At 37.0% G+C, this 24,506-nt stretch overlaps 1 protein-coding gene and 1 non-coding gene across 3 annotated transcripts in view; both read right to left on the bottom strand.

The window, feature by feature from the left end:
* Window positions 1–1,307: 1,307 nt before the first annotated feature.
* The window catches only part of RSF1 (remodeling and spacing factor 1), a 170,089-nt gene continuing 146,890 nt past the window's right edge, over window positions 1,308–24,506 (bottom strand). Inside the window, exons 10-16 of one of the 2 annotated variants that reach the window (XM_032639555.1) lie at window positions 22,748–22,802; window positions 21,460–21,569; window positions 15,270–15,337; window positions 13,649–13,856; window positions 11,762–11,982; window positions 9,296–9,484; window positions 1,308–7,189 (exon numbers count right to left, since the gene is read on the bottom strand). In XM_032639555.1, the coding sequence (XP_032495446.1) occupies window positions 6,621–7,189; window positions 9,296–9,484; window positions 11,762–11,982; window positions 13,649–13,856; window positions 15,270–15,337; window positions 21,460–21,569; window positions 22,748–22,802 (1,420 nt within the window). In that variant the 3' untranslated portion in view covers window positions 1,308–6,620. The remainder of the gene's footprint in view (window positions 7,190–9,295; window positions 9,485–11,761; window positions 11,983–13,648; window positions 13,857–15,269; window positions 15,338–21,459; window positions 21,570–22,747; window positions 22,803–24,506) is intronic. The other variant, XM_032639556.1, reaches the window with a different exon arrangement.
* TRNAG-UCC lies at window positions 9,588–9,660 on the bottom strand. Its single transcript has one exon. It is a non-coding gene; the product is annotated as a tRNA-Gly (tRNA).

Genomic DNA, 24,506 nt, shown 5'->3' with positions numbered 1-24,506 from the left:
TTCTGATTAAACACTCCCTGGATCCTAGCTACTACTTTAAAATTAAAATGAAAATCTAACATAAACCATCTACAAATTCTTATCTGGAATTTGTATTCTTTGCCTGGAAATAAATGATTCCCAGGCTTCATTTCTGAATGGATGAGGAGAGCAAAGAAACTGACATCCTACATTAACTGACAATAGATACAGGTAACTTAGGTAGAAGTTTATGGATTTAATTTTTTACAAGAATACACTTGCGCTACAAAGGTGAGAAATTAGAATGGTAAATTATCAGATGGCAAAAAGTAATGGCACTTAAACAAAGGTGTCAATATAACTTATGGTAAAATGTGCCATATAAGGCTGCTAGAATCAGCAGATTTACAAGATTTCAAAATACTTTTTATCAAGTAAGAAGGGAACTGGAATTTTTTTTTTTTTTTTTTTTGCGGTACGCGGGCCTGTCACTGCCGTGGCCTCTCCCGTCGCGGAGCACAGGCTCCGGACGCGCAGGCCCAGCGGCCACGGCTCACGGGCCCAGCCGCTCCGCGGCATGCGGGATCCTCCCGGACCGGGGCACGAACCCACGTCCCCTGCATCGGCAGGTGGACTCCCAACCACTGCACCACCAGGGAAGCCCGGGAACTGGAATTTGAACCTGATATTCCTTCCTGCCATGCCTCCAGCAGACAAATATTCCTGTGGAATTAAGTCTACTGAATTGAGTCTACAAGAACCAAATCAAACAATTCTAGTTTCTCCTTCTTTTACAGATTGAAAAGAAACCAAGCTCTGTTCCACTCCCAACCCCCCCATCCCAGCACAGGACACATCCTTTCAAGGTGTATACAAAACCTCCTGGCATGTTTGGGCAAGCTATAATTCAGATACCATTATCAAGACTCTACTGTGATACGAGAACAAAACATCAGACCAACATTGAGAACACCCTAGTTAGGCATCACGAAAATCACGCACTTAAAGAATATGCTGCTAACTGCCAAATTTGGGCCATTATAGCTGTTCTTAAATTGCAATTTTACACTAATATAAACTAGATCTGTGTATATATGTCTACATGTGTGTATATGTGTGTGTGTGTAATTTTCATGCAATGATCTTAAAGCTTTGGAGACAGGGTTATTAGCCTAATTTCAAGGCTTGTCCATATAGCAGTACTGATGTGCACCAACTCTGCTAAAGGGCAGGATAATGAAAAAGACCATGGCACAAATTTTTAAACAACTTTAGGTTTAATTACATAATGCACCTGTAGATGTTCTAGCATAAACACAATTGTAAAAATCTACATCCTATTTTAGGGTATTTTTCCACCTCCCCTCCCTTAAAAGCTGTACATTTATAAAAAAATGTGACTCTCAAGCAAAATAAACTTTTTTTTTTTTTTTTTTTTTGCAACATACAAAATAAGTTAGATGATTCAGAAGGTCTTGAGCCATTAAGTTTCCCAATGATTGTGTTCTGGGCCATTCCTAAGCATGACATGCAGCTAGCTCCTGGCCTAAGAACAGAACTCAATAAATACATGTCAAACAAAATCCCAAACACTTGAATTAGATTTCTTTAGAAACTGATGAAAGTCAAGAAAATATATAGTTAGGGTTAACAATTCCATTCTTAACTTACATCATCCAGTGGCAAAATGAACGAGGCAGGTCACTCAGTCCCTAGTGCATTTTCTAGCTTGTACCGGTTTGGCAAAAAACACAAATGTAGTTCCTTTAAAAATGTTTTTTCTCAAAAAAAAAAAAAAAAAAAAAAATGTTTTTTCTCATTCAAAATGTCTAAGGAGCTTAATTAATAAATTTCTACTTGTCCAATAATTTGTTATGCCCTCTCATATAACTTATGCATAGGATAGACATCTTAGTTATTAAAATAAAAATCTTTAACTGAAATCACTACAATGTGTCAGAATTGGGTTTGCAGCATTTCCCAGAGCAAGATGGTATAAACATAAAATGAAAAAGAATTGAGCTTACATGACAAAAATGAAAAAATTCACTAATGGAATCATATCCTAATCAATTTCCGAGAGGGTTTATATGAATTTTTAAAAAGTGTCGAGTGTACCATCTAGAGTAGCTATATACCAAAAGCACTACATTTTTGCTTATTAATGACTGCTTGCTTGCTGGAGAATGACAATCTTCAATATATGTTACATAGTTACTTAGCAATTCTTGGCACTCAAAATGTTAATGATAATTTAAGAGTGAAATATTTTGAAAACAAATTATTAAGTATACACATAACAAAAGAACTCAGTTTAAATACATTGATAGCAAAGGGTCTTGTCTTTCAGGACTGGTATAAAAACAATGAAGTAAATCAGCAGTTAGCTTGCCACTTCCAAGGTAGGTTTACAGGTACAAACTGGGAATGGTGGGTAAAATAGGAATGGAATTTATTCTAAGAAAGTTTAATAACAGATATTAAGCAGAGGACTAGGTAGATACAGAAGGTATGCAGTCTTGGCATTCTTGCTTCTTGGGAGAACCAGGATGTTAAAACAAGAAGAGGAACTTCACTATTTTTCTCTAGGCTTTGTGTAATTAAATGATGTTCATAATTTTACATCAGTTACAATTATGTCTTATTTTTTATAGTGTCAAATAATTTCAAAGGTTCACTTTTATTTCTTCTAACATCTAAGATATGTATATACATATTAATTTATATATATATATACACACATACATATATATGTTTATTCCATTTAAAAAAAGATCTGGGTCTTTGAATACTTGTCCTATCACTGTGAGGCAATGCCATGAATCAGGGACCTGTTTGTTCCACTGTGTTGGTGAAGGGCAGTTCACAATTTTTCCTGAATATTAAACTTGTAAATTCATTAGGTTCCTTTCAATTCACAAACATAAGCTAAAAAGGCATTCCTTGTGACAGAGGAAATTCCATCAGTCCCACTTAAAAATAGCTAACATTTCCCCACCTTTTAAACTCTAAATAACAGTAAAACACCTACATTTTTCTTAATATATGTTCTTTGCCCAAATGCATATTATGGGATGGGTTCTATCAACCAAAAAGTAAAAACTGGAGTTTGTAATGTCCTGTTAATTTATTTAAAAATCTTATTTTCAACAACTTCTTTAGCATTTGAAGTCCTTGATTCTTTGGTAGATCATTTAAAAAAATTATCAGTAGACATGAATTTATTCTAAATGAAACTCCTTTTAATTCTCGGAATCTGCAACCTTGACCAACTGGAAAAAGATGTGCCAAGGAAACCTGACCTCAATAAATCAGGTATATTCTTGAGAACGTCGCTGCCATCATTCTCTAGTAATGTGCCAACAACAGAAAATGTTTACACGAAACACTATTTCATCAGCACAAGTCTACAAAACCAAAACATGTTATTTTCAGTCTCAGTTCTTTTCACATATTTTAATTCAAAGTTTCTGCTTTGTGAAAATTTGTCTAGTTTTCAAACCTTTACAGAAACTGCAAACTAAATATTCTGAGTACTAAACTACATCTCCCCTTAATATATTTGCTATAGACTGTGGAGTTTGATACTGGGAGTCCAATTTGTATTTCCAAAAAGGGGGTTTAAAGTATTAAAGGACTCTATTACATGGCAGCTATTGGGAGCCTAAATCCATGGTTAGTACTCTAATTACAAGGATCCAAAATGTTCTAAACTCTAGATGAATTGCTGCTTTCCTATACTCTGTCCAGTTCCTAATGACTGAATTATGTCTTTGGAAATAGAAAATTCACTTTTTCCTACATTTTGTTCTTTTTTAACTTCTTCAAAGCATGTTCAGAGTTAGTATTTCAGCAACCACAGACTCTTTGAGGGACTGAATCTAAACACCAAGCAGCAGAATTGTTTTTGAACTGTTCAACGTTTAATCAGCCATAACTAACCTACCTGCATGATAGCAATTTGTAACTAGCAGGTGCTTAGACTGCACTCTTTGTAGATGAAGCATAGTTAACTGGTTTAATCAGAATGTGAAGGGAATTCAAAGGGAAACACTATCAAGTTCACAAACACTGAATTCAAGTTTGGTAAATAACAGGCAGCAAAAATGGTATCAATGTCAGTGGGACATTTGCTAAATAGAATACTCAGTCCTTACTAAGATAAAAATTACCTTTTGCTCTCTATAGCAGAAGAGTAAAAAGAACTCCTTATTTCACATTAGGCATCCTGTAAAATAAATAATCTACCCATTTAATACTTCTTCTTGAAATTTGCTTAACTGAAGAAAACTAATAGGCTGAAGCAGAAGCTGGTGTGTCCAGAGGTAGAGAGAGGGTACATGGGAGTTTCTGCACCTTAGTGGCTTTACCCGGCGGGACTAAAATGGTCGCGGGAGACTGGGGGCAGGATAGGCCACCTGCTCATTCTAACCACTTACCTTGCATTAATAGGAATCCTTCTATTGCCTGCCTGTTTTAGATAGTTAAAAAGGCCAACATTCTTAACTGACTTTCAAATAAATGAAACAAACCTAGCCAGAAAGCAGGCTTGGTAAGTGAATGTGGCTCCTTACGTAGCCCTACTCACTGTGAATGTAAGCCCTTCCCTCCCTTCTGGTGGAACACTGTCTCAAAATAAAAACCACAACTTGCTTGGAACCACATGCTATTGGTGCATCCTATTTTCAGGCTGCTTTCATTCTTTTATTTTTTATACAGATACATATACACTGCTAGAATCAAAGCAAAAATATCAATGGGTAGGTACTACAGAACTAAAGTGAAACAAAACAAAAAAACCCAAGAACCAACAAGTGAAAAACAACAGCTATAAACTTTCAAGGCCAAAAGATAAGATTTAAGGGCAACACCTGTGGAGAGAGGAAAAGGAGTATAAAGTTTCTAGAGAGGTATTTATAATGCAAGTCTAATGCCAGCTTTTTAATAATAAAAAAGAGAAGTGCTTTACTACACACTGACTAGCACATATAATGCTTAATTTGGAAAGAAAAATTAATGAAGTTCCTTGGGCCAGCAGCAGATATGGTGTGTCCATTGCCGGCAACAGACACAGCACTGGAACAGAAAACCCAATCCCAGGGCAAAAGTATTCACAGAAGTAATGGCTGAAGGTTTCAGAATATGACAGGCAAGGTTTAATCACAAGTGCTACACTTTGTACAATGTTATTTATGGCTCTGCCTGAAATTTTACAGCTGTAACAGAAACTAAGACAAGTTCATATTTTAGTGTCAATTACATGTTAGATAGTTAGTTACAAACCCCTTTTTCTTGAAACAAAGGGCTTTATCTTTCTTTAAAGTGTTGAGATGTTTGAAAAGGATGTCATACCTATTAAGTACATTGGCGGTTTTCAATTAATTCTGTATTGGTCGTGTGACTATTAATGAATTTTAATAGAAGTCTAATGGCCAAAGGCCAAAACTACATTCAAACCCTGCTAATATATCCAGGCAGATAGGAAATTCCAACACACACACACACACACACACACACACACACACACACACACACACACACACACACACTAAAACTCAAACTAAAAACCTCCCAAAGGAACTGCTTTGTTTGTAGACTTCAATTTGAAGTAGATACTAAGGGCAAGAATAGACCAGTTAAAATTCACCTGAAAATCCTTTCCCCTTCTACAAATGTGCTAAAATACTGCGGTCAGCTTAGCATCCATCTGTTCATGTATGTTATGTATAGATGTACTTGTTTTAAAATGATATTTCAGATATTTAAATATTAAGTGGCCAGAAGACAAGAGTTACACTATCTGCAAAGTTTACAGTCCCCTCGGTCCTTATGAAAGACCACACTCATTTCACTAATAATTCTCCATGACAGCATATTAAAGGCCACCTCATCACCACTGCATAAAGCTGGTTTAAAAATTTTTTTACTAGCACAATCTGGTTGTCAAAGCTTCATTATACATTTTACTGTACAAATGCTTTTCAGATGGTTTTTTTTTTAAACAACAAACTCTGCTATAAGAGAAACTTAGGTTAGAGTTTTTTACGATGGTACTTTTTCAGTCTCTTTATTAAGTGTGGTTATCTCCAATAGTAAACAAGCTGATTTCATGAATGCTGTTACTAAATGACTTATGTATGATGTTATCTACAATTCTCAAACTGCAATAATACAGACTTGAACTTTTAAGCAGTTTGTTAATCATCATCTATGCCATGAATGTTTAAATATAATATATATTTAATATGAAAAAGCTAAAGCACAAGTGCTTTCTCCCACCCCTAATTCTGTTTTTGGGCCCTCACAGATTCGGAATGCATTCTTATCCACCCTTTTCACAAAGTCAGGAGAGCTCAGGAAATATAAAGTCAAAAATATACAAATCTTTGTTGTTACAATAAGATTTTTTTCCCATGACTGAAATTACCAAGGACCATGAACTTGGAAAAAGAAAATCAAAAGGAATTTACAGCAATTATTTATCTTCAAAGTTCAAAACTGGTCACTTCACAGAAAGACTTCAAGGTCTGTTGAAATTTTTCTTCTAAAAAGTCATTCTGTAGTGGAGTTTTCTAGGAAAAATAAAACAGCTTTTAATAACTGGCCCGCTGGTGTGAGAGCTACCGTGGAATAAATTAGCACAAAAATGGAAAAAAGTCTTATAACTGTTCACTGTTACAGACATAATCAACAAGGTCAGTCACTCTCAAAAGCTCATCTTCCTCCTCTTCTGGTGCCCCTGCCTCCTGCCCACCACTTGTCCCATTGGGGGCCAGGCTTGCACTGGTTGTGCTGTTGTCCTTGGGGGTCTGAGGCTTCTCAGTTGGCTTGCCAATTAAGTTCTCAATGGCTTTGCCAGGACTCTGTCCATTGGTGGAAGGTAAGTCCACTAAGCTATAGTCCAAAGGGCTCCCCACCTTGCCTACATTTTCAAAGTCCTCTTCCTCATCACTGTCTATCCGATAGGGCTTTTTGGTGCTCTCTTGTTCTGAGGGCAGAACCCTGGGCTGGCTGTCATGGGCAGGCTGATCTGCATCTCCATGAGCATTGTCACAACTCTCCTCTTCGTCTGTCTCGATCCGGTGTAGCCGTTTTCGGGATGGTTTACCTTCCTCTTCCTCCTCATCTGCTTCTGAATACTCATCTGTGCTTCGACCCCGCTTTCGAACTGACCGCTTTGATTCTTTAGCTAGCTCATCATCTTCAGAATTCTTGGATATATAGCTCTCTAGAATAAACAGCACATTTAAGCCATTGGCACAGTTAACCATTAACAGAGCTAAGTAATTCTCCTTTAACAGATTTAAGTAATTCTCCTCATCCTCCCCATATTCATCCCATGTCCTGCTTTCAGACTTGCTTGTACATAACTACTTCCCTTCAATAACTGGCCTTATTTCTCTCTCCTCTCAGTCCCACAACAATGCCCAATGTGATTCACAGTATACTTTGCCTGTGATTTTAGGAAAGAGCAGAATCCTTAAATTAAATGAAGATAGGCTGGTCACAAACTAAGCAACTCCTTCCCACTAGCCCTCAAATTAGGGAGTCATGTAAACATACTGATAAGGAAAGAAACTAAGCACCCAATTCAGGACATCTGAAATACTGCGCTAACTCTTATTTCATGTTATTCAATGTCCTTGGTGGTCCTTAAACGTCTTCTCTTGTTTATACTTGACTCACCTGGTCTCATCGCTTTGCATACCATCCATATGCCAATGACTCTCACATTTGTTTTAGGCAACCAATCCATAGGTTCCAGACTCATGTATCAAACTGCCTGCTCAACATCTATGCCTGGATTTCTAAACAGGCAGAACCAAGCTCCTAAACTTCTTCCTCAAACCTGCGCCATTCTGGTCTCCACCATCTTAGTTATTGGCAACTCTATTCTTCCAATCGCTCAGTCATCCGTGATTCCTTTCTTTCTCCCATCTAACCCAGTAGTAAATCCTATGGGTCTACTTTCAAAGTATATCCATAATTTGACTGCTTGTCACCCCTTTACTGCTACTGCTCTAGTCTCACCCACCATTATCATCGCCTGGCCTATTTCAATGGCCTCCCAACTAGATTCCTAGATTTCCTCCCTGTCCCCTTCAATGTACTCATAATACAGATACCATAGCAAATTAAAATGTAAGTCAGATCATATCACTCCTCTGCTCAAAATCCTCCAATTATTTCTCATCTCACACAGAATAAATTCCAAAGTCTATACAATGGTTTGCTGTACCATCTAATATGGTATCCACTAAACACATGTGGGTATCAACATTTTTTTCAGGTCTTTACTCAAATGTTGTCTTCTGAGTGAAGCATTCCTTTGGTACCCTATCTGAAATTTCACCTACGCTCCTTTTCTCCTTTACTTTTCTCCATAGCATTTATCTCCACCTAATATATCATATATTCTGCTTATTTATCATGTTTATTGTCTCTCTTCCCCCAACTAAAGTAAGAGTTACATGACAGAGTTATATGTTTTTGGTTATTCTTTTCACTCTTCTATTCCCAGTGCCGAGGGCAGTGACTAGTTCAGTAAGTATTTATTTTTAATAGTTGAATTAATGAATTTATATCTGTCTTTAATGACACATGAAGATAAATATACATTCACCCAGATGTTTACTTCCCTCCTTTAATCTCCCATATCCAAACATTTTTTTCCCATGCTCTCCTGGCTTGGGCTCAAACTTAAATGACAAGGATCTATGAAAGCAAATAATCTTCAAAACAGACCATAAACAATGGAGAATTAAATATATAAAAAAGAAGTGGGGGAAGGTAAGGGTTAGACTCATTTAAAATGAACTTGGGAAGAACTCTGGAATAACTACAAAGACTAAACAGATATCACAAGTTCATATTTTAGATCTTTTCCTGTACTTCTGGTATGGGACACAGCTAAAGCTATTAAGAAATAAAAGTTTACCAACTAAAGCTCACTGTTATGGTGGAGAGAGACAGTAGGCACCCTTGGTTTGGAACTGTTCAGGTATTCAGGACATAGAAGGTTATTTCAAAATGAGGGCCATAAATAATAAGGGAGCAGAAGAAATCTTGTTCAGATCATAATTTTCTGATACTCTTCTAGTTTCAATGAAGAATTTAATTATTACAATGAAGACCTTAAAAGTTAGTATCTTATCAAGTATCAGTTATTTAAACTATAAGTTGACCAGGCATAAAATAATGGGCTTTGTCTCAAAGATATTACGGGTTATATTAAATTTCTAAGAAATGGTACAGAATCATCGTCCTGAGTTCACTTTATAATTTGTACTGCTGCCTTGTCCAAACTTCTGTCAACTGGAGAGCTATTCCTTACCTTCACTCTCTGAGCTGGAAAGCCTACGCTTGTGAACTCGTCTGATTTCTTTACCACGTCGTAAACTCTTCTGGGAACCATCACTTTCTGAATCTTCTTTGTAGTTAATTTGTCTTTTCTGGTTCCTCCTTGACCGCCTTCGACGAGTTTCTACAAAATCATCACTAAAACCATCACTAAAATCACTTTCTGTTAAAAAAAAAAAAAAAGAGAGAGAAAGGAAAAAGAAATCAAGCACATTTTTTAAAAAAAATTTATTTCTGGCCGTGCCATGCAGCACGTGGGATCTTAATTCCCTGCCCAGGGATTGAACCTGGGACTGCTGCATTGGAAGTGCAGAGTCTTAACCACTGGACCAGCAGGGAAGTCCCATCAAGTACAAATTTTAATTCCACTAAATAGAAAAGTAGTTAGCTTAGGTTATAAAAATATAAAGCTATTAGGCAGAGTTCAGTCATAACTTTTAAATGAACAGTAACTTTCATGTCTCTCATTTTCTTCTTAATAATATGAGTACATCTGGGGGGGCTTTAATGCCAAACCTCACAAATGTATCCTATTAGCAGTCAATCCTCAAGATTAAAAAATGTTTTACAGGGAATTCCCTGGCGGTTCAGTGGTTAGGACTCCGCACTCTCACTGCCAAGGGCCTGGGTTCAATCCCTGGTGGCGGAACTGAGATCCTGCGTGCGGCCAAAACAAAACAAAACAAAACAAAACAACCCTTTTTACATAATCCTTATCTCATACAACCTAGAGCTACCCAGTGAGCTGCATGGCTGCCACAACTGCTCTTCTTGGTGGATAGTTACTATTTTGCCTCATGATAATCTGCTGTTTCTATATATATGTAGCTGTATATGGCTACAGTCATAGCTTCACAATGTGCTGCAGAGGTTAAACTTTCTAACCACAAAAAACTGATGAGCCTGTTTCAAATAAGTACAGAACTGGAGTTATATTTTTGCCTTTTTTCCATGCGGAATTAAAATCTGCTAAATACAGCTCATGGGACTACTTTAACTTTCAAAGCACTGCTAAATAGCACTATTCTTGTCATGTCACCTCTGATCAATAAACCAAAGTCACACTATGGCATTGTGTCAGAGCAGTTTTTCAGGAATGCTAACAAATTCCACTGAATCATCATACCTAGCTTTGTTTTCTAATGGATTTCAAATATTTCAAAACAGCTAGCCAGTAGTTTAAAGAGGTCCCCACTGGCCAAATCTAGGGCAAAGTGTATCAAAATAGTGATGGTAACATATCATATCCACCGACTGAAATAAGAATCTGTAAGTCCACACTGATACAAAGAAATAAATATATAGGGGAGAAGAGAAAGCTCTTCCTTACAGAACACCAAGTATTAAATATAAAAGGAAGGAAGGAGTTAGAAAACTCATGAATAAATGCTAAAGCTAGTGGGTGAAACATCTGATAAGGAACAGGATATTTACAGTCTCAGAATATCTTCCTATGAATTATTTATTAATTACAAAGGGAAAATAATAGAGAGACCTGGAGGACATACATTAACTCTGTGATAGTCTTGCCAAAAATGTATAACTAGAATCTAATCACAAGGATACAAAAACCCAAATGAGGTATGTTTTACAAAATAACTAGTGTGTATTTTTCAAAAATGCTACAGTCAACAAAGTTTGAGGAATATTACAGATTAAAGGAGACTAAAGAGACATGAATAAATGCAATATGTAATCCTGAACTATATACTTGACCAGGAAAAGATGTTTATATAAAGGACAATATTGGGACACCTGATAAAATTTGAATGTATACTGTTGATTAGATAATAGTATTTTATCAGTAAAATTCCTGATTCTGATATTGTACTGTAGTTATGTAGAACTCCACAAGCCTGGCCCAAGTTGGGGATAACCCTGTCTCCTGTCTGTGGCACTTCCTCAGTAAGACGACAGCTACCTATCTGCCAATCCCATAAAGCACTCCTATCTCTTCTTTTACCTGCTGTGCCTCTCACTATTTATTTAGTTAATAGAGATAAGCATAAGCTATAATAACATCAACCACTGATAATTTATAAAAACAATCATAATCACCGATCATGATCTAAATGTTAGAGATAATTGGTGATCTTTCTCTAATAGCGAGACATCTGAGAAAAATGTTCTCAGATTATTAAGAATGATTCCCAAGAAACACTATGAAGGTAAAGTCTAGGCATGGAAACACTTGGCACCAAAAGGATTCAACACAATCCTAAATGAGTCTGGCATGAAGTTAACATATCCATCTGTATCTATCTTCTCAGATGTGCTTTATGTGAAAGATTTAATTAGTGGTGAATCATAAGAATAGAACTCAAAGTTTCATCAGAAAGCTTATATTACAATTGAATGGAATTTTATTTTAAGAAATCTTAATTCCAGAAGTCATAAGAATTTACTGACTTGGTGAGATGTGGATACAAATTATTTTTACCAGAGTCTCTACTATTCTCCTCAGATTCCTCCTCTTCATCATCATCGGAGTACTTTTTCTTTGGAGTCTTTCTCCGCAAACGCCTGCTTTGCCTCATTGGCCGGGAGGGATGTCGCCTTAGTCTTCGGCTACAGAAATCAGTGTCGCTGTCATCATTAGATGGTGGGTCTTCTTCACTTTCATCTGGGTTCTCATCAGATACTACAAACTCATCTTGAGATCTGTCCAAGAGAAACCAAATGAATTATGATGGTACACTTAAAACCGTGAACCCGTTTTTGAGTTCTGAGTTCAAATTCTAACAAGTCCAGTGAATTATTAAGTAACGTTTAATGTAAAATATCCAGTTAACTGTATCAGTTTCCCTGTTTATAAAATGAAGAGATGTTTTGCCCCCTCTCCTTTTTTTTGAAGGAGTTATGAACATGAATGGATGCTGATTTTTGTACGTAAATTGCTTTGGCCTTTTGGGAAGTCCTCCACATACCTCAAATTCAACATGCCCAAAAGTGACCTCATTATTTCCTAACCTACTCCTCTCTTCTGTTCCCTAGCCTGGTATTTGGTACTGTCACCCATCCAGGAATTCAAAGCAGAAACATGGTATTTATCCTAATTTCTTTCTCCCTTTTCATTTCTCACATCTAATCAATGACTAATTCCTCCCAAGTCTATCTCATAAAGATAATATCTCAAACCTGATACCTCTTCTCAGTTCAGGCTCTCATATCCCATCTAAACTACTACAGCAATTCCCCAAAGTCTCTTTAATCTCTACACTCATTTCCCCTCAGTAAATCCTCCGAACGAATGCCAGGATGAATCTTTCTAAAACATAAACCTCATATTAATCTGGTATTTAAAACCATTCAGTGGGTTTTCATCATCTTCAGGAAAGAGTCCAAATTCTTATGCATGACAAACAAAATACTCCATCATCTGGTTCCTTTTTATGTCTTGGCCACATTTCCAGCAGGGCACTTTCTGCTGCTTCCTCAATTCTTCTTATCCTGACACACCAGCAGTTTCCTAAATATTCTATGACGTTTTATGCCTGGCTGCCCTGGACAGGATTTCTCTGCTTAGAATACTTTCTTTCCTTCACTGCTTCTAATCTCAAATTCATCAATCTGCCCAATTCATTCTTCACATTTCAGATAAAGCTTTATTTCTACTCTGAGGCTTTCCTTGACCTCCCTGGATTGATCTGGCCCTTCTCTGTACCCTGACTTATGTTTTAGTAGCAATCATGCAGAATGACTTTTTTGTGGTTTATATGTTTGTTTCCTCCACTAAACAATGAGAGGAGAAACTCTGTGGTATTCTTTCCATACCTGTTCTGCAGGGAAGCCTTTCCTGATCTTCTATACTGAATTACTTGCCCCAACCCAAACCCCTATGGGTCACCAGAGAATAGTTTCTAAATACTCATACCTGTCCACTTCTCACATTTGACTGGGAACCTCTCATGGTCATGGTGGCAGAAGGTGGCACAGAGGTACACCACAAATGAATGCTAACTGCTGTTCATGAAATTTAAATACAATGTTGAATATTAAACCAACAAGCATAGGGACTTCCCTTCCCTGGTCCAGTGGTTAAGACTCGGCACACCCAATGCAGGGGGCACAGGTTCGATCCCTAGTTGGGGAACTAAGATCCCACATGCTGCATCGTGTGGGCCACCCCCAAAAAACAAACCCATAAAACTTCGTTTTAATCTAGAAAGAACCAAAATCACCATCGCTGAATTTGTTTAAAGTATCCTGAAAACAGATTGTCTATGTGCATGAAGAACAAAAGCTCCATCAGAGCAGGGCCGAGCTTATCTGGTAGGCCTGTTCAAGCCTGGACGTAGAGAATGGGATCTACTGACAGACCACGCACCCATCACTGATCTTGAATTCATCCTCACTCTCTTCTTCATCCAGGTTGCTGTCACTGTCCAGATCATTTAGTCGCCGGCGTTTCTTCCGGCGAGCAGCAGCTGCCCTCTGGGGTCGTTTATTTTCTTTTCTTTCTTCATCCAAAATAGTAGAGATATCTTTGCCACGGTGGCCAGTGATAGTGGAGATATCTTTTCCTCGGCCAACTCCTGAGTCCAGGGGGAAGGGTGTAGGGCAGGTGAGGGGAAGACAGGGAGGGAGAGAGAGAGACAAGTATATGTTTATTAAAAGCTTCCCTTTAATATCTACAGATTGTCCTTAGCAGATTTTCATTCGATTTCTTTATTTTCTTCCTACAGATATGCAATTTTCTCACAACTTTAGCTGACAGAGCTCTCTTTTGTTTATCCTACTAAATAGAAGTTTACTATGTAGAGAACTTGCTTCTTCAAAAATTTTGGTATGATTCACCCTTTTAAAGTGTATAATTCATAGGTTTTTAGTATAGTCACAAAGTTGTGCAACCATCACCACTAATTCCACAGCATTTTTATCACCCCAAAAAGAAACCTCATACCTATCAGCAGTCACGCAAGAATCTCTTCTTGGGGCTTACCTGGTGGTGCAGTGGTTGAGAATCTGTCTGCTAATGCAGGGGACACGGGTTCGAGCCCCGGTCTGGGAAGATCCCACATGCCACAGAGCAACTAGGTCCGTGAGCCACAACTACTGAGCCTGTGCGTCTGGAGCCTGTGCTCCGCAACAAGAGAGGCCGCAATAGTGAGAGGCCCGCGCACCGCAATGAAGAGTGGCCCCCCTTGCCACAACTAGAGAAAGCCCTCGCACAGAAATGAAGACCCAACACAGCAAAAAGTAAAAAATAAATTAAAAAAAAAAAAAAGAATCTCTTCTTGAAAGCTGTCTTTTGGATGTGGCTGTAGAAAGAGGCCAATCCATTTAAAAATTTTTTTTTTAAACTGTGTTTGCAGGGCAGAGAAAGTGACAATTTAGCAGCAAAGATATACATAAGGCACACATGTCTGGAAAAGCTAGTGACTTCTTCAGTTTTACTACAAACAGCCTACTTATTATTAATCCTTTCTAGAGCTTTCATAATAACACTGGAGCACTGGTGATTTCCTACATAGCTCTTTAATTAAATTATCTTCAAATTCTTCTATTTTAATGTCACCCATTAAAGACTATGAAATTAATAAATTGATTTTTAATTTAAAGCAATCATTTAGATTCTGATTATCCATAATTTTTGTGACTTTGTAGCAGCAGTGATCTAAAAATGGAAAGACAACTGCAAAGTTTTCTGTTTGGAAGCAGAAGAAAATTTTTTAATCTAGGGAAGAACATTTAACCTAGGGAGGAACATTTATGTTTCATATCAGATTACAAAATACTACTACTTTTAACATAATTAGAAGCTCTGAGTCTATACATTGACACCGTGTCCAGAGATTATTTTCAGTCTCAGACAGTTAACATCAGTAGTGATCGTGATACATACTGAGGAGAATAAGAAAATATGCTTGCTCACTGCTTCTAATCAGGGCATTTTAGTTAACATATTTGCCGAGTTAGATGAAAAAGAGAGAATGATAAACACATACCTCCTCCATCAGCCTCTTTAATATCATCTTCTATAGCTTCATCAATTGCTTCATCAAACTCATCAAATCTAAAATACATACAACAATCACATTACAGCCTGTCCTGGCATATGGGTGAGGAAAATTGCCTCTGAAGTGAAAAAGGGCTGAATGTGAAACTGCTCTCTGCTACTTTGGGGCTGTGGGACTTCGATTAGACCACCTCGGTCCTGTTAACCTCAATTTCTTTGGTAAAACAGAGTTTTGTAAATCAGTATCTAATTCTAAGTTGTTTTTCATTTTCAAAGATCACCTACACCAGGCAGCAACAAATATTTTTGTAATGGGCTTTGTAGACTGTACAATCTCTGTCGTAACTACTCAACTCTGCCATTGTAGTGCAAAATCAGCCACAGACAATATAAGTGAATGAAAAGTAGCTGTGTTCCAATATAACTTTATTTATAGACACTGTGATTTGAATTTCATGTAATTTTCAAATAATTTTATCCTTCTGGTTCTTTTTTCAACCATTTATAAATGTAAAAACCACTCCTAGGTCACGTGCTATACACAAACTGGCAGTGAGCTGGATTGGCCCACAGGCCAACCCGATTATACAAATCATATGACAAGGTAAACTGAACAAAATTCGTGTTCCAGAAATAATACTAAGTGTGAGAAGTATACAACTGTTGTTATTAAAGATTATATTATTATTATTACTGAAATTCATATACAGATGGTCAGAATTTTAAAACTAGGTAAACATACTTTATCTCACAAGGGCTATTTCCTCCAACTTAAAGCAAAAAACCAAGACTAGATGATTCCTAAGATTTATTCACATACAAAATTCCTTTCACTTTACAACTGAGGTGACCAAAAGAAAAAGTGACTTGAAGATCATGTAAATATGGTAATTACTAGCCACATGCGGCTATTTATATTTAAAATAATTAAACTACAAAATGCTGTTCCTCACTAGCCATATTTCAAGTGCTCAACAGTGAGATATGACTACTGATTGCCATACTGGACAGCAAAGTAACAGAACATTTCCATAACCACGGTAAATTGGACAGCATTGGATTAAAGTTACACAGTGATTAACAACAGAGTTAAGACCAATAGCCAGGACTTCCCTGGTGGCGCAGTGGTTAAGAATCCGCCTGCCAACGCAGGGGACACGGGTTTGATCCCTGGTCCAGGAAGACCCCATGTGCTGCAAAACAACTAAGCCCGTGTGCCACAACTACTGAGCCTGTGCTCTGGAGCCCGCGAGCCACAACTACTGAGCCCGTGCACCACAACTACTGAAGCCCGCGAGCCTAGAGCCCGTGCTCCGCAACAAGAGAAACCACCGCAATGAGAAGCCCGCACACTGCAACGAAGACCCAACGCAGCCAAAAAGAGAAAAAGAATAAAATCAAAAATCCTTAAAAAAAAACAATGACTAATAGCCAAATATTTTGCCTTTTGAGTTGAGAAACTCATTACAGCTATAGATTTCCTCTCTAGGAAAATATATACCTACACAAACATAACATTTTACGTATAATTTCAGAGGATTCACAAGTTTCAGGTTAAGAACTCTTCTTCTACATATTTTTACATGCAACAGTTTACTTCCAATTTTTTCATGATTATAAACAATGCTATGAAAAACATTCTTATAGATATAGCTTAGCTTTTCCTTAAGATAAATTCTGAGAAAGTAAAAATCTGTGTATCTATTCATCAGGCTAGAATAACAGATTAAGATACAGCCAGATATAAAGTTAATGGAAAACAGGATTTCTCCGAAGGACAAGATGCAGCTGTAAAGTGCCATAACAATCTGTTTCTTTGAGCCACTACTACTTTCTTACTGAGACACTCTGTTTTCTAAATTCAGAGACCATCAGAATCCTTGGACAAAGGAAATTACAGCAGTAAGAATGAAACACCCACCCCTGCCTAGAGGATCTAAGTCAGTTTTAACACAAATAAGCAGCCTTGATTTACATTCCAGATTCAGAGTTTGGATAAGGGGTTGGACACAACACTCCACACTCTATCTTCATTGTTTTCAAGTAAATAGGACCCTGTGTCTACCATGCCGTACACATATGATACTGACCCTTTCACAGTCCTGCTTTGCTTTGAGCCTTACTCTTCATTTAAATTTCATCTAAACTCTACCATTCCTCAGTATCTTTTCATAACTCTATCTTTTCTTTTGTTTGGTGAGATGCCCCTTGGTTCCACTATGAGATTTTGTTGGATTATAGGTTTGTTCCTGGTATTCTTGCTACAAATAAAATTGTTGGCTTAAAGGCATACAAATTGTTCTTCAAGGGTTGTAGCAATTTAAAATACAACCATGAAGTGAATTTTACCGTTAAGATTTTTTTGCTAATACGGAAAAACAAAATTATTTTGTTCCTTAATTTTAATTTGAATACCCAGTAAAGCCAATATTATTTTCATGTTTACTGGTCATTTTTACTTTTTCATTCGCAAGTACTGGTTTGTGTCCTTTCCCCATTTTATTAGCCAGTATATTCATCTTTCCTTACAGATCTGTAAGAGCTTTTTATGTATTAAAGATTTTAACATCTTTGTCATATGTTGCAGTTATTGCTATCCAAAGTGTATTCCTCACCCCCCCTTTTTTTTGGGCCACGCCGTGGCATGCGGGATCTTAGTTCCCCAACCAGGGATCAAACCAATGCTCCCTGCAGTGGAAGTGCTGAGTCTAAACCACTGGACCACCAGGGAAGTCCCCAAAGTGTATTTCCCCTTTAAGCTTTGCTTATTTTTTCAAGTTTTGAGACAGGAAAACTGACATTTTGTCCTGCTATCATTACAAATATGTGCCCATCCCATCCCCAGTCAGCATCCTCTCAAATAAACAAACACAAATCATGCTGTCTAGTTCTAATCTTCAAAATACATGGAAACTTAATTTTTCTTAAGGAACTGATTTCCTAACAAAAATGGCTTTTTATCCTTGACTTCAGAAATGTTAATGTCTGAAGTATGCAACAGTCTTTGCAGACACCATGTGGAAAAACTATTTCCACTATGAAAAAAACTATATACTCACTGTTATTTTAAAAACTCATAAGCCATTCCTTTTGAATTTTAACTCCTTTACAAAATTTCTTTGCAAGCAAACATTTTCTTTTGTAAGTGCTTTTTGTCTGAGTCTTTCTTAATTTTATATAATCAAATTTCCTTTTCACTATTTTTTCTGTGTTTGGTGTTATACTTAAAAAGTTGCTCCTTACATAAGAATATGTATCTTCCTTACCTCCTTTTGGGAACTAGGCAGGGTATAAATAAATGAATCACACAATACATATTATGATAAAAAACATAGTTTATATTACTGTTATATAATTTTAAGCTGAAGGGATCATCTGGGTTAGTTCACCATCATAGGTATGTCAACCAAGACCCAGGGAAATGGACCAACCACTCAAAGATACATGGCTAATTAGTGGCGTGGTGAGGGCTATAATCTGAAGTCTTCTGGCCCCCAATCCAATGCTCCTTCCAGTCAACTTTGACATCATCCTCTGTTAGGAGCTATAAGAATCCGATAAACAATTATTAAATGATAGTAGTGATGAAATTTTTTTTTGGGGGGGAGGGTTTCTTTTCTGTGTTGATATATAAGTGCTTTAGATTTTATCCTCACAACAGTCCCATTGCAACCCATGTACAAAGTAAATTCTAGGTGTATTTATTAGAGCTTGAATATGACAAATAAAACTTAAAAAAAATATATTAGGGGCTTCCCTGGTGGCGCAGTGGTTGAGAGTCCGCCTGCCGATGCAGGGGACACGGGTTCGTGCCCTGGTCCGGGAAGATCCCATATGCCGCGGAGCGGCTGGGCCCGTAAGCCATGGCCACTGAGCCTGCGCATTGGGAGCCTGTGCTCTGCAATGGGAGAGGCCACAGCAGTGAGAGGCCCACATACCGCAAAAAAAAAAAAAGAAAAAGAAAAAGAAAAAATTACTAAGAAGCAGAAGGAAAAAAGAAAAACTGAGAAGAAACATACAAATGCCCAACAAGCACATGAAAAGATGCTCAACATCACCAACCATCAAGGAAATGCAAATCAAAATCATGAGACATCACCTCACATCTGCTAGGATGGCCGTCATGAAAAAAACAAAAGCAGACAAGTGTTGGCAAGGGCGTGGAGAACCCAGAAACCCTGTACACTGCTGGTGGGAATGGAAAATGGTGCAGCTGCCATGGAAAACAGCATGGCGGTTCCTCAAAAAAAACAAAAACAGAACTACCATATGATCCAGCAATCCCACTTCTGGGTATATACCCAAGATGAAATGCTAATAAAACAAATTTCTTCTCCCACTGAAAACCACAATTACATCAGGATTGAAAGACAATACAGTTCCCCTATGATGCTTGTTCTGATAATGTAAATTTGTTCCAACATAACTGATATATTAGGAAATAATTCAAGCATACATGTATTTCATACTTGCTTATATATAATTTTCCTTGTGAGAAACACTAGGTAAATGTAGAAAACTGCACCAGCTGTGGAGGAATACACAAAACAAACACGTGCACACACCTTACAAATATTTACCAGCTACCCAAGCTCATCATGTGTGTTATAAGCTAGAGCCATCTGCATCTGGTATTACAACTTTCTGGCTGATTTCAAATAACTCTCCTTCTACCACTACACAACAATTTACAAACTGCAACTCTCCTCACAATCACTTCACAGACAAGCTTCAGGTCTTTTTTCAACATAAAATGTCATATTTATTGTAGTACTTGTTATTTCTTAACCACTTAAGATGTGTCAAATGGTACTCCCATTGTTATCTTTTTTTTTTAATGTGTCACTAATGAAGTTTTTGAGTGTGTGACCCTAACTCCATATTTCCCATAATCCCTATAGTTTTTGTGCAATTTTGCACACAATGGCAATTTTTAGGAATGCATTTGTTGTGTTTTAGTAGAATTGACTTTAACACTTGCACTTTCCATTAGTAGGTTTTGACTTCACTAGTTTTAATGATTTTATTAAAAAACAGTACTTTTTCAAAGTTTTTTTTTAAGGAATAAGATGGACACCATTCCCCTAAATATTAAGGATTTTACTCTTACTGATCCTACTGCATTTTATTTTATTTATAACGGTTTATGGAAAAACCCAAACAAACTTTTCGGCCAACCCAAAATAAAGTTTTAACAATAACAACAGAAACTACACAAGGGGAACTCTTTCATGATCACTGACAAAAGTTTATAAACAGGAAACAAGCTTGAAGTTCTATAAAATCAACTCTGTTTTCCATCTCCAGTTATTCAAGTTAAAAGACTGTTTTGGTGTTGTTTAACAATGGTCTAAAATAATTAAAATATCATTTATTTATTATTTGAGTGAGACAGGGTGGTTTCGTGGAAAGAACACTAGACGAACAAACAATTAGGAGATAATGTTTTAGTCTAGGTTTAGCTACTAACAGAGTGACTATGGAAAAATCTCTCTCTGATATTTCTGGTGGCAGATGGTAAACCAGACTATATTTATTGAGTCTCTCAATAGGCACTGATGGAGCACTATGCTAGCTGTAAAGAACAGAGGGATGCATAACACGGACATGGCACTTACCTTCATGTTAACAGTATAGTGCGGGAGAGCAATATTAATCAAAAAATTAAAATCATGATTGTTACAAATATAGAAGTACTTTCAAGAAAAAAAACTGGATGCTATGAGGGCATATAATAGAGGGGTTTGATTAAGAGAGGATTGTTAACAAGGTAAAAAACAGGAGGGAAATTCAAGTAAACAGTCTACACAAAGGGACCGAAAGAAGACAGTGTGGCTAACCTGAGAGAGTAAGGGAAAATGTGGATGAGGTGGAGCTGAAAGGCTAAGTGCAGGGCAGGCTGTGCAGTGCCTGCGGGCCTTGTTAAAGGCATCGGTTCTTATCCCCAGAGCTACAGAAATTGGACAAAGTATGTTAAACAGAAGAGGATAACACGAGCAAATTACATTTGGAAGAGATGATGTTGGCTGCTCTAAAATTCTATGATTCTAAAGACGGTAAGTAAGAAATATATATATAATTTCTAATCATCACTGTCATTGTAATGGGAAAAGCATATACTTTGGGGTCAGGTTGTTTCAAAAACATTTTCCACTCCTTCATTCTCACAGATTTCATACCTATAACTTATACATTTCCGTGTTCTTGTTGACCTCCTTTCAAGCAAGTTTGCTTTGGATTTTTTGGAATCTTTTTTCTTTTCTTCATGATCTTCAGAAAAATCTGGCTCCTGATTTAAAAATATGATAATAAGTATATAGGTTATTAATCACAACAGAACAAAGTTCCTTGGAATTAATAGCTTTCTAATGTCCATCTAGGCAGCACATGTGAAAGGTTTAAAAAAAGTGAAATGATTCCCATAAAACTGAATAAACATGGCAACACTAAGTACAGAGATTAAAAAGAATATTGGTGATCAAAGGATGAAAACACTTCTGTATTAAACTTATGCTTTTGTGAGTTTATAATTACCTCTTTTAAAACAATCATGATGAAGTCTATCCACCGATAATGAAACTTAACACACATAAAAGATATGCTGAATAAATGAAATAATGGGTTTAGAAGAAGAAAGGGGCAAGGTGCTCCAGAAAAATAACTAACCAAGACAGGTTATTTCAGTGTGTGATTTAATTAAGCCTGAATGAAAGTGCATATGAAACTAAGAAAATTTCTTCATTTCAAATGAATATCATGTTACATATACTTTCACTCATGAGATAGCTTTCTCAATTATAAATTAGATTAATAACTGCAAAACAATGGTATCCCTTCAAAGAAACTGAACTGTAAGAACACAAATTGAAGTTTCTGATAACCCCCAAAGCAGGGAATTAAAAACCAAATCTCCCTGAACTATTTTTTAGTCACTTCACATAAATAGCACATAAAGAAGCTAAAAACGAATTACCCAATTTACGGTACAAAAAAAAAAAAAAATAGAACATAAACTCCGTGGGGTGAGCTTTAAACTTGGTTTGGATGTGATATTACATTTTGGGGCTATCTGCATATACATAATTTTAACCATGAGGGAAATGGGTGATTTCTTTTTTTTTTTTTTGTGGTATGCGGGCCTCTCACTGTTGTAGCCTCTCCCGTTGCGGAGCACAGGCTCCGGACGCGCAGGCTCAGCAGCCATGGCTCACGGGCCCAGCTGCTCCACGGCATGTGGGATCTTCCCGGACCGGGGCATGAACCCGCGTCCCCTGCATCAGCAGGCGGACTCTCAACCACTGTGCCACCAGGGAAGCCCTGGGTGATTTCTTTAAGGTGCTAAATTTTCATTTTTAATAAAATAGGTATACTATATATTTAAAACCACTCATATTACATAAAGTGAGTTAAATTTTAGAACAATTTTGGCAGTCTCCTCTTTAAAAATACTATAAACCAGAAACTTACTTGTGGAGGAATGATGTTTTCAATACTGATACCCACATACACCAAGCGTTCTTTCCTTTAAGTAAAAAACAAAAAAGCACACAAAGTGAGATTTGCTAAAAATAAAATTGTTATGAAAATATTACTAACACAGATAATACTAAAATTATGATTCATGGTAACAGCAGAAGCTAGGTCACAGACATGTTAGTTATTATCCATGAAACTTATAATATTGGTATCTGTGGCAGGCACAAAACTTCCTAAAGGTATGAAAACTTAGCTTTAGAAGTGACTTATGCCAGGTAAAATAAAACCTGTAAGTGAAACAGACAATGAAATCTGATGAAAAGAGTCATGCTTGTGACTCACTGATGAAGTGATTAGATGGAACACCAACTCTGGACAAACTGGATCTTTGTTATGCTGGAAGTTCTCAGTAATATCGTATGTGAATGATTCTAAGACCATCCACTTCTTGTTTGCAGAGAAGAAAACCAGCAATACAGCCATATGTCTCTGCACTCTAGGATGCTTACAACAAAGATATCTTCAGAGCCAGTTAAGACTTCTCCAGAAAATGTGGATTTATGGACACTAATGACATAAAGTTTCATTTCAAAGAAATCTTTGTTGATTTTAATTCAACAAATTTTACACAACGAATTGCTATACAGAACAGAAGCTTTCTCTGGTTCTCCCAAAGTTAATTCAAATACACCAAGAACAGCTGAGCTTTTACATATGTGCCAGTGTATGTTCAACTAAACAGAAATAGTAACCACTCTTCCTCCCTTTATTTGTGATGTCCCATATAGGACATTAATGATCCAGTTGTGTGGGTCCTTTAGTACACAGCCTTTACTGCCCCATAAACCCTGGGTTAACAAGAATTTTATAGTCTTTTTAAGAGATGGGTTATGAAGCTATTAAATAAAACTGGCATGTAAGAAAATAAAGTTATTTTAATCAAAACTTAAAAAAAATTAGTACAGTTAATGAACTAAAAACTAGCAAAGGAAGAACAGTACTAGCTGAAATTAATAGGAAAGGCTACGTGGATAATTCAAAACTTCAGCTCTCTGTTATTAAATATGTCTGACATGTCCCTCTTTACATTAACCAAGTTTATTGTGGTATCAGTTTCCTCAAAAGCTCTATTTTCACTTGACCATTATTTCTCTTCTCAACTCAATGGAAAAAACACTTAGTCGTGTTCCATGTTAGGTCTTGACTTGTGTCAGGCTTGGAAATCGAAAGGTAAGTGAGACATAGTTCTTGCCCTCACAATTATTTAACAACTAACTGTAGTCCATTACGAGCAGGTATAATGGAAATGAGAAAAAGGAATGGATTTTCTCTGAAGAGCTGAGAAACTGGGGAAGGCTTTAAGTAGGTGGTAACATCTGAGGAAGATCTTGAAGGCAGGTATGATTCTCATCAAGGCATTCTCTTGCTCAGTAATCTTATGGAAAGTCACATCTTCCATTCTATCTCACCACCTAGTTCAATGATCATATTGGGCCCAGACCTTATTATTACCAATAACCACACCCTTTCTAAGATTTCAATTTCAAGGAACCTGTTCTCTGACTTCTACTGACTCACTTTCCAGCTCACTCCCTCTGTTACACTGATTTCAACCATTCCCTGACTCCAGTGGGACCTCTATCCATTGACCCTACCCTTTTTTCACTGTCCGGCACTCCCTTTGTGTCCTTACTTTCCCCCTTACCTGGCTTAGACTCCATGGTCCATCATTACAAATACTCCTTTGCAT

Source organism: Phocoena sinus, chromosome 8, assembly GCF_008692025.1.
Source record: "Phocoena sinus isolate mPhoSin1 chromosome 8, mPhoSin1.pri, whole genome shotgun sequence".
NCBI classification, from domain to species: Eukaryota; Metazoa; Chordata; class Mammalia; order Artiodactyla; family Phocoenidae; genus Phocoena; species Phocoena sinus.
The sequence above is the reverse complement of the archived record's forward strand: the minus strand, read 5'-3'. Positions and strand labels throughout refer to the sequence as shown.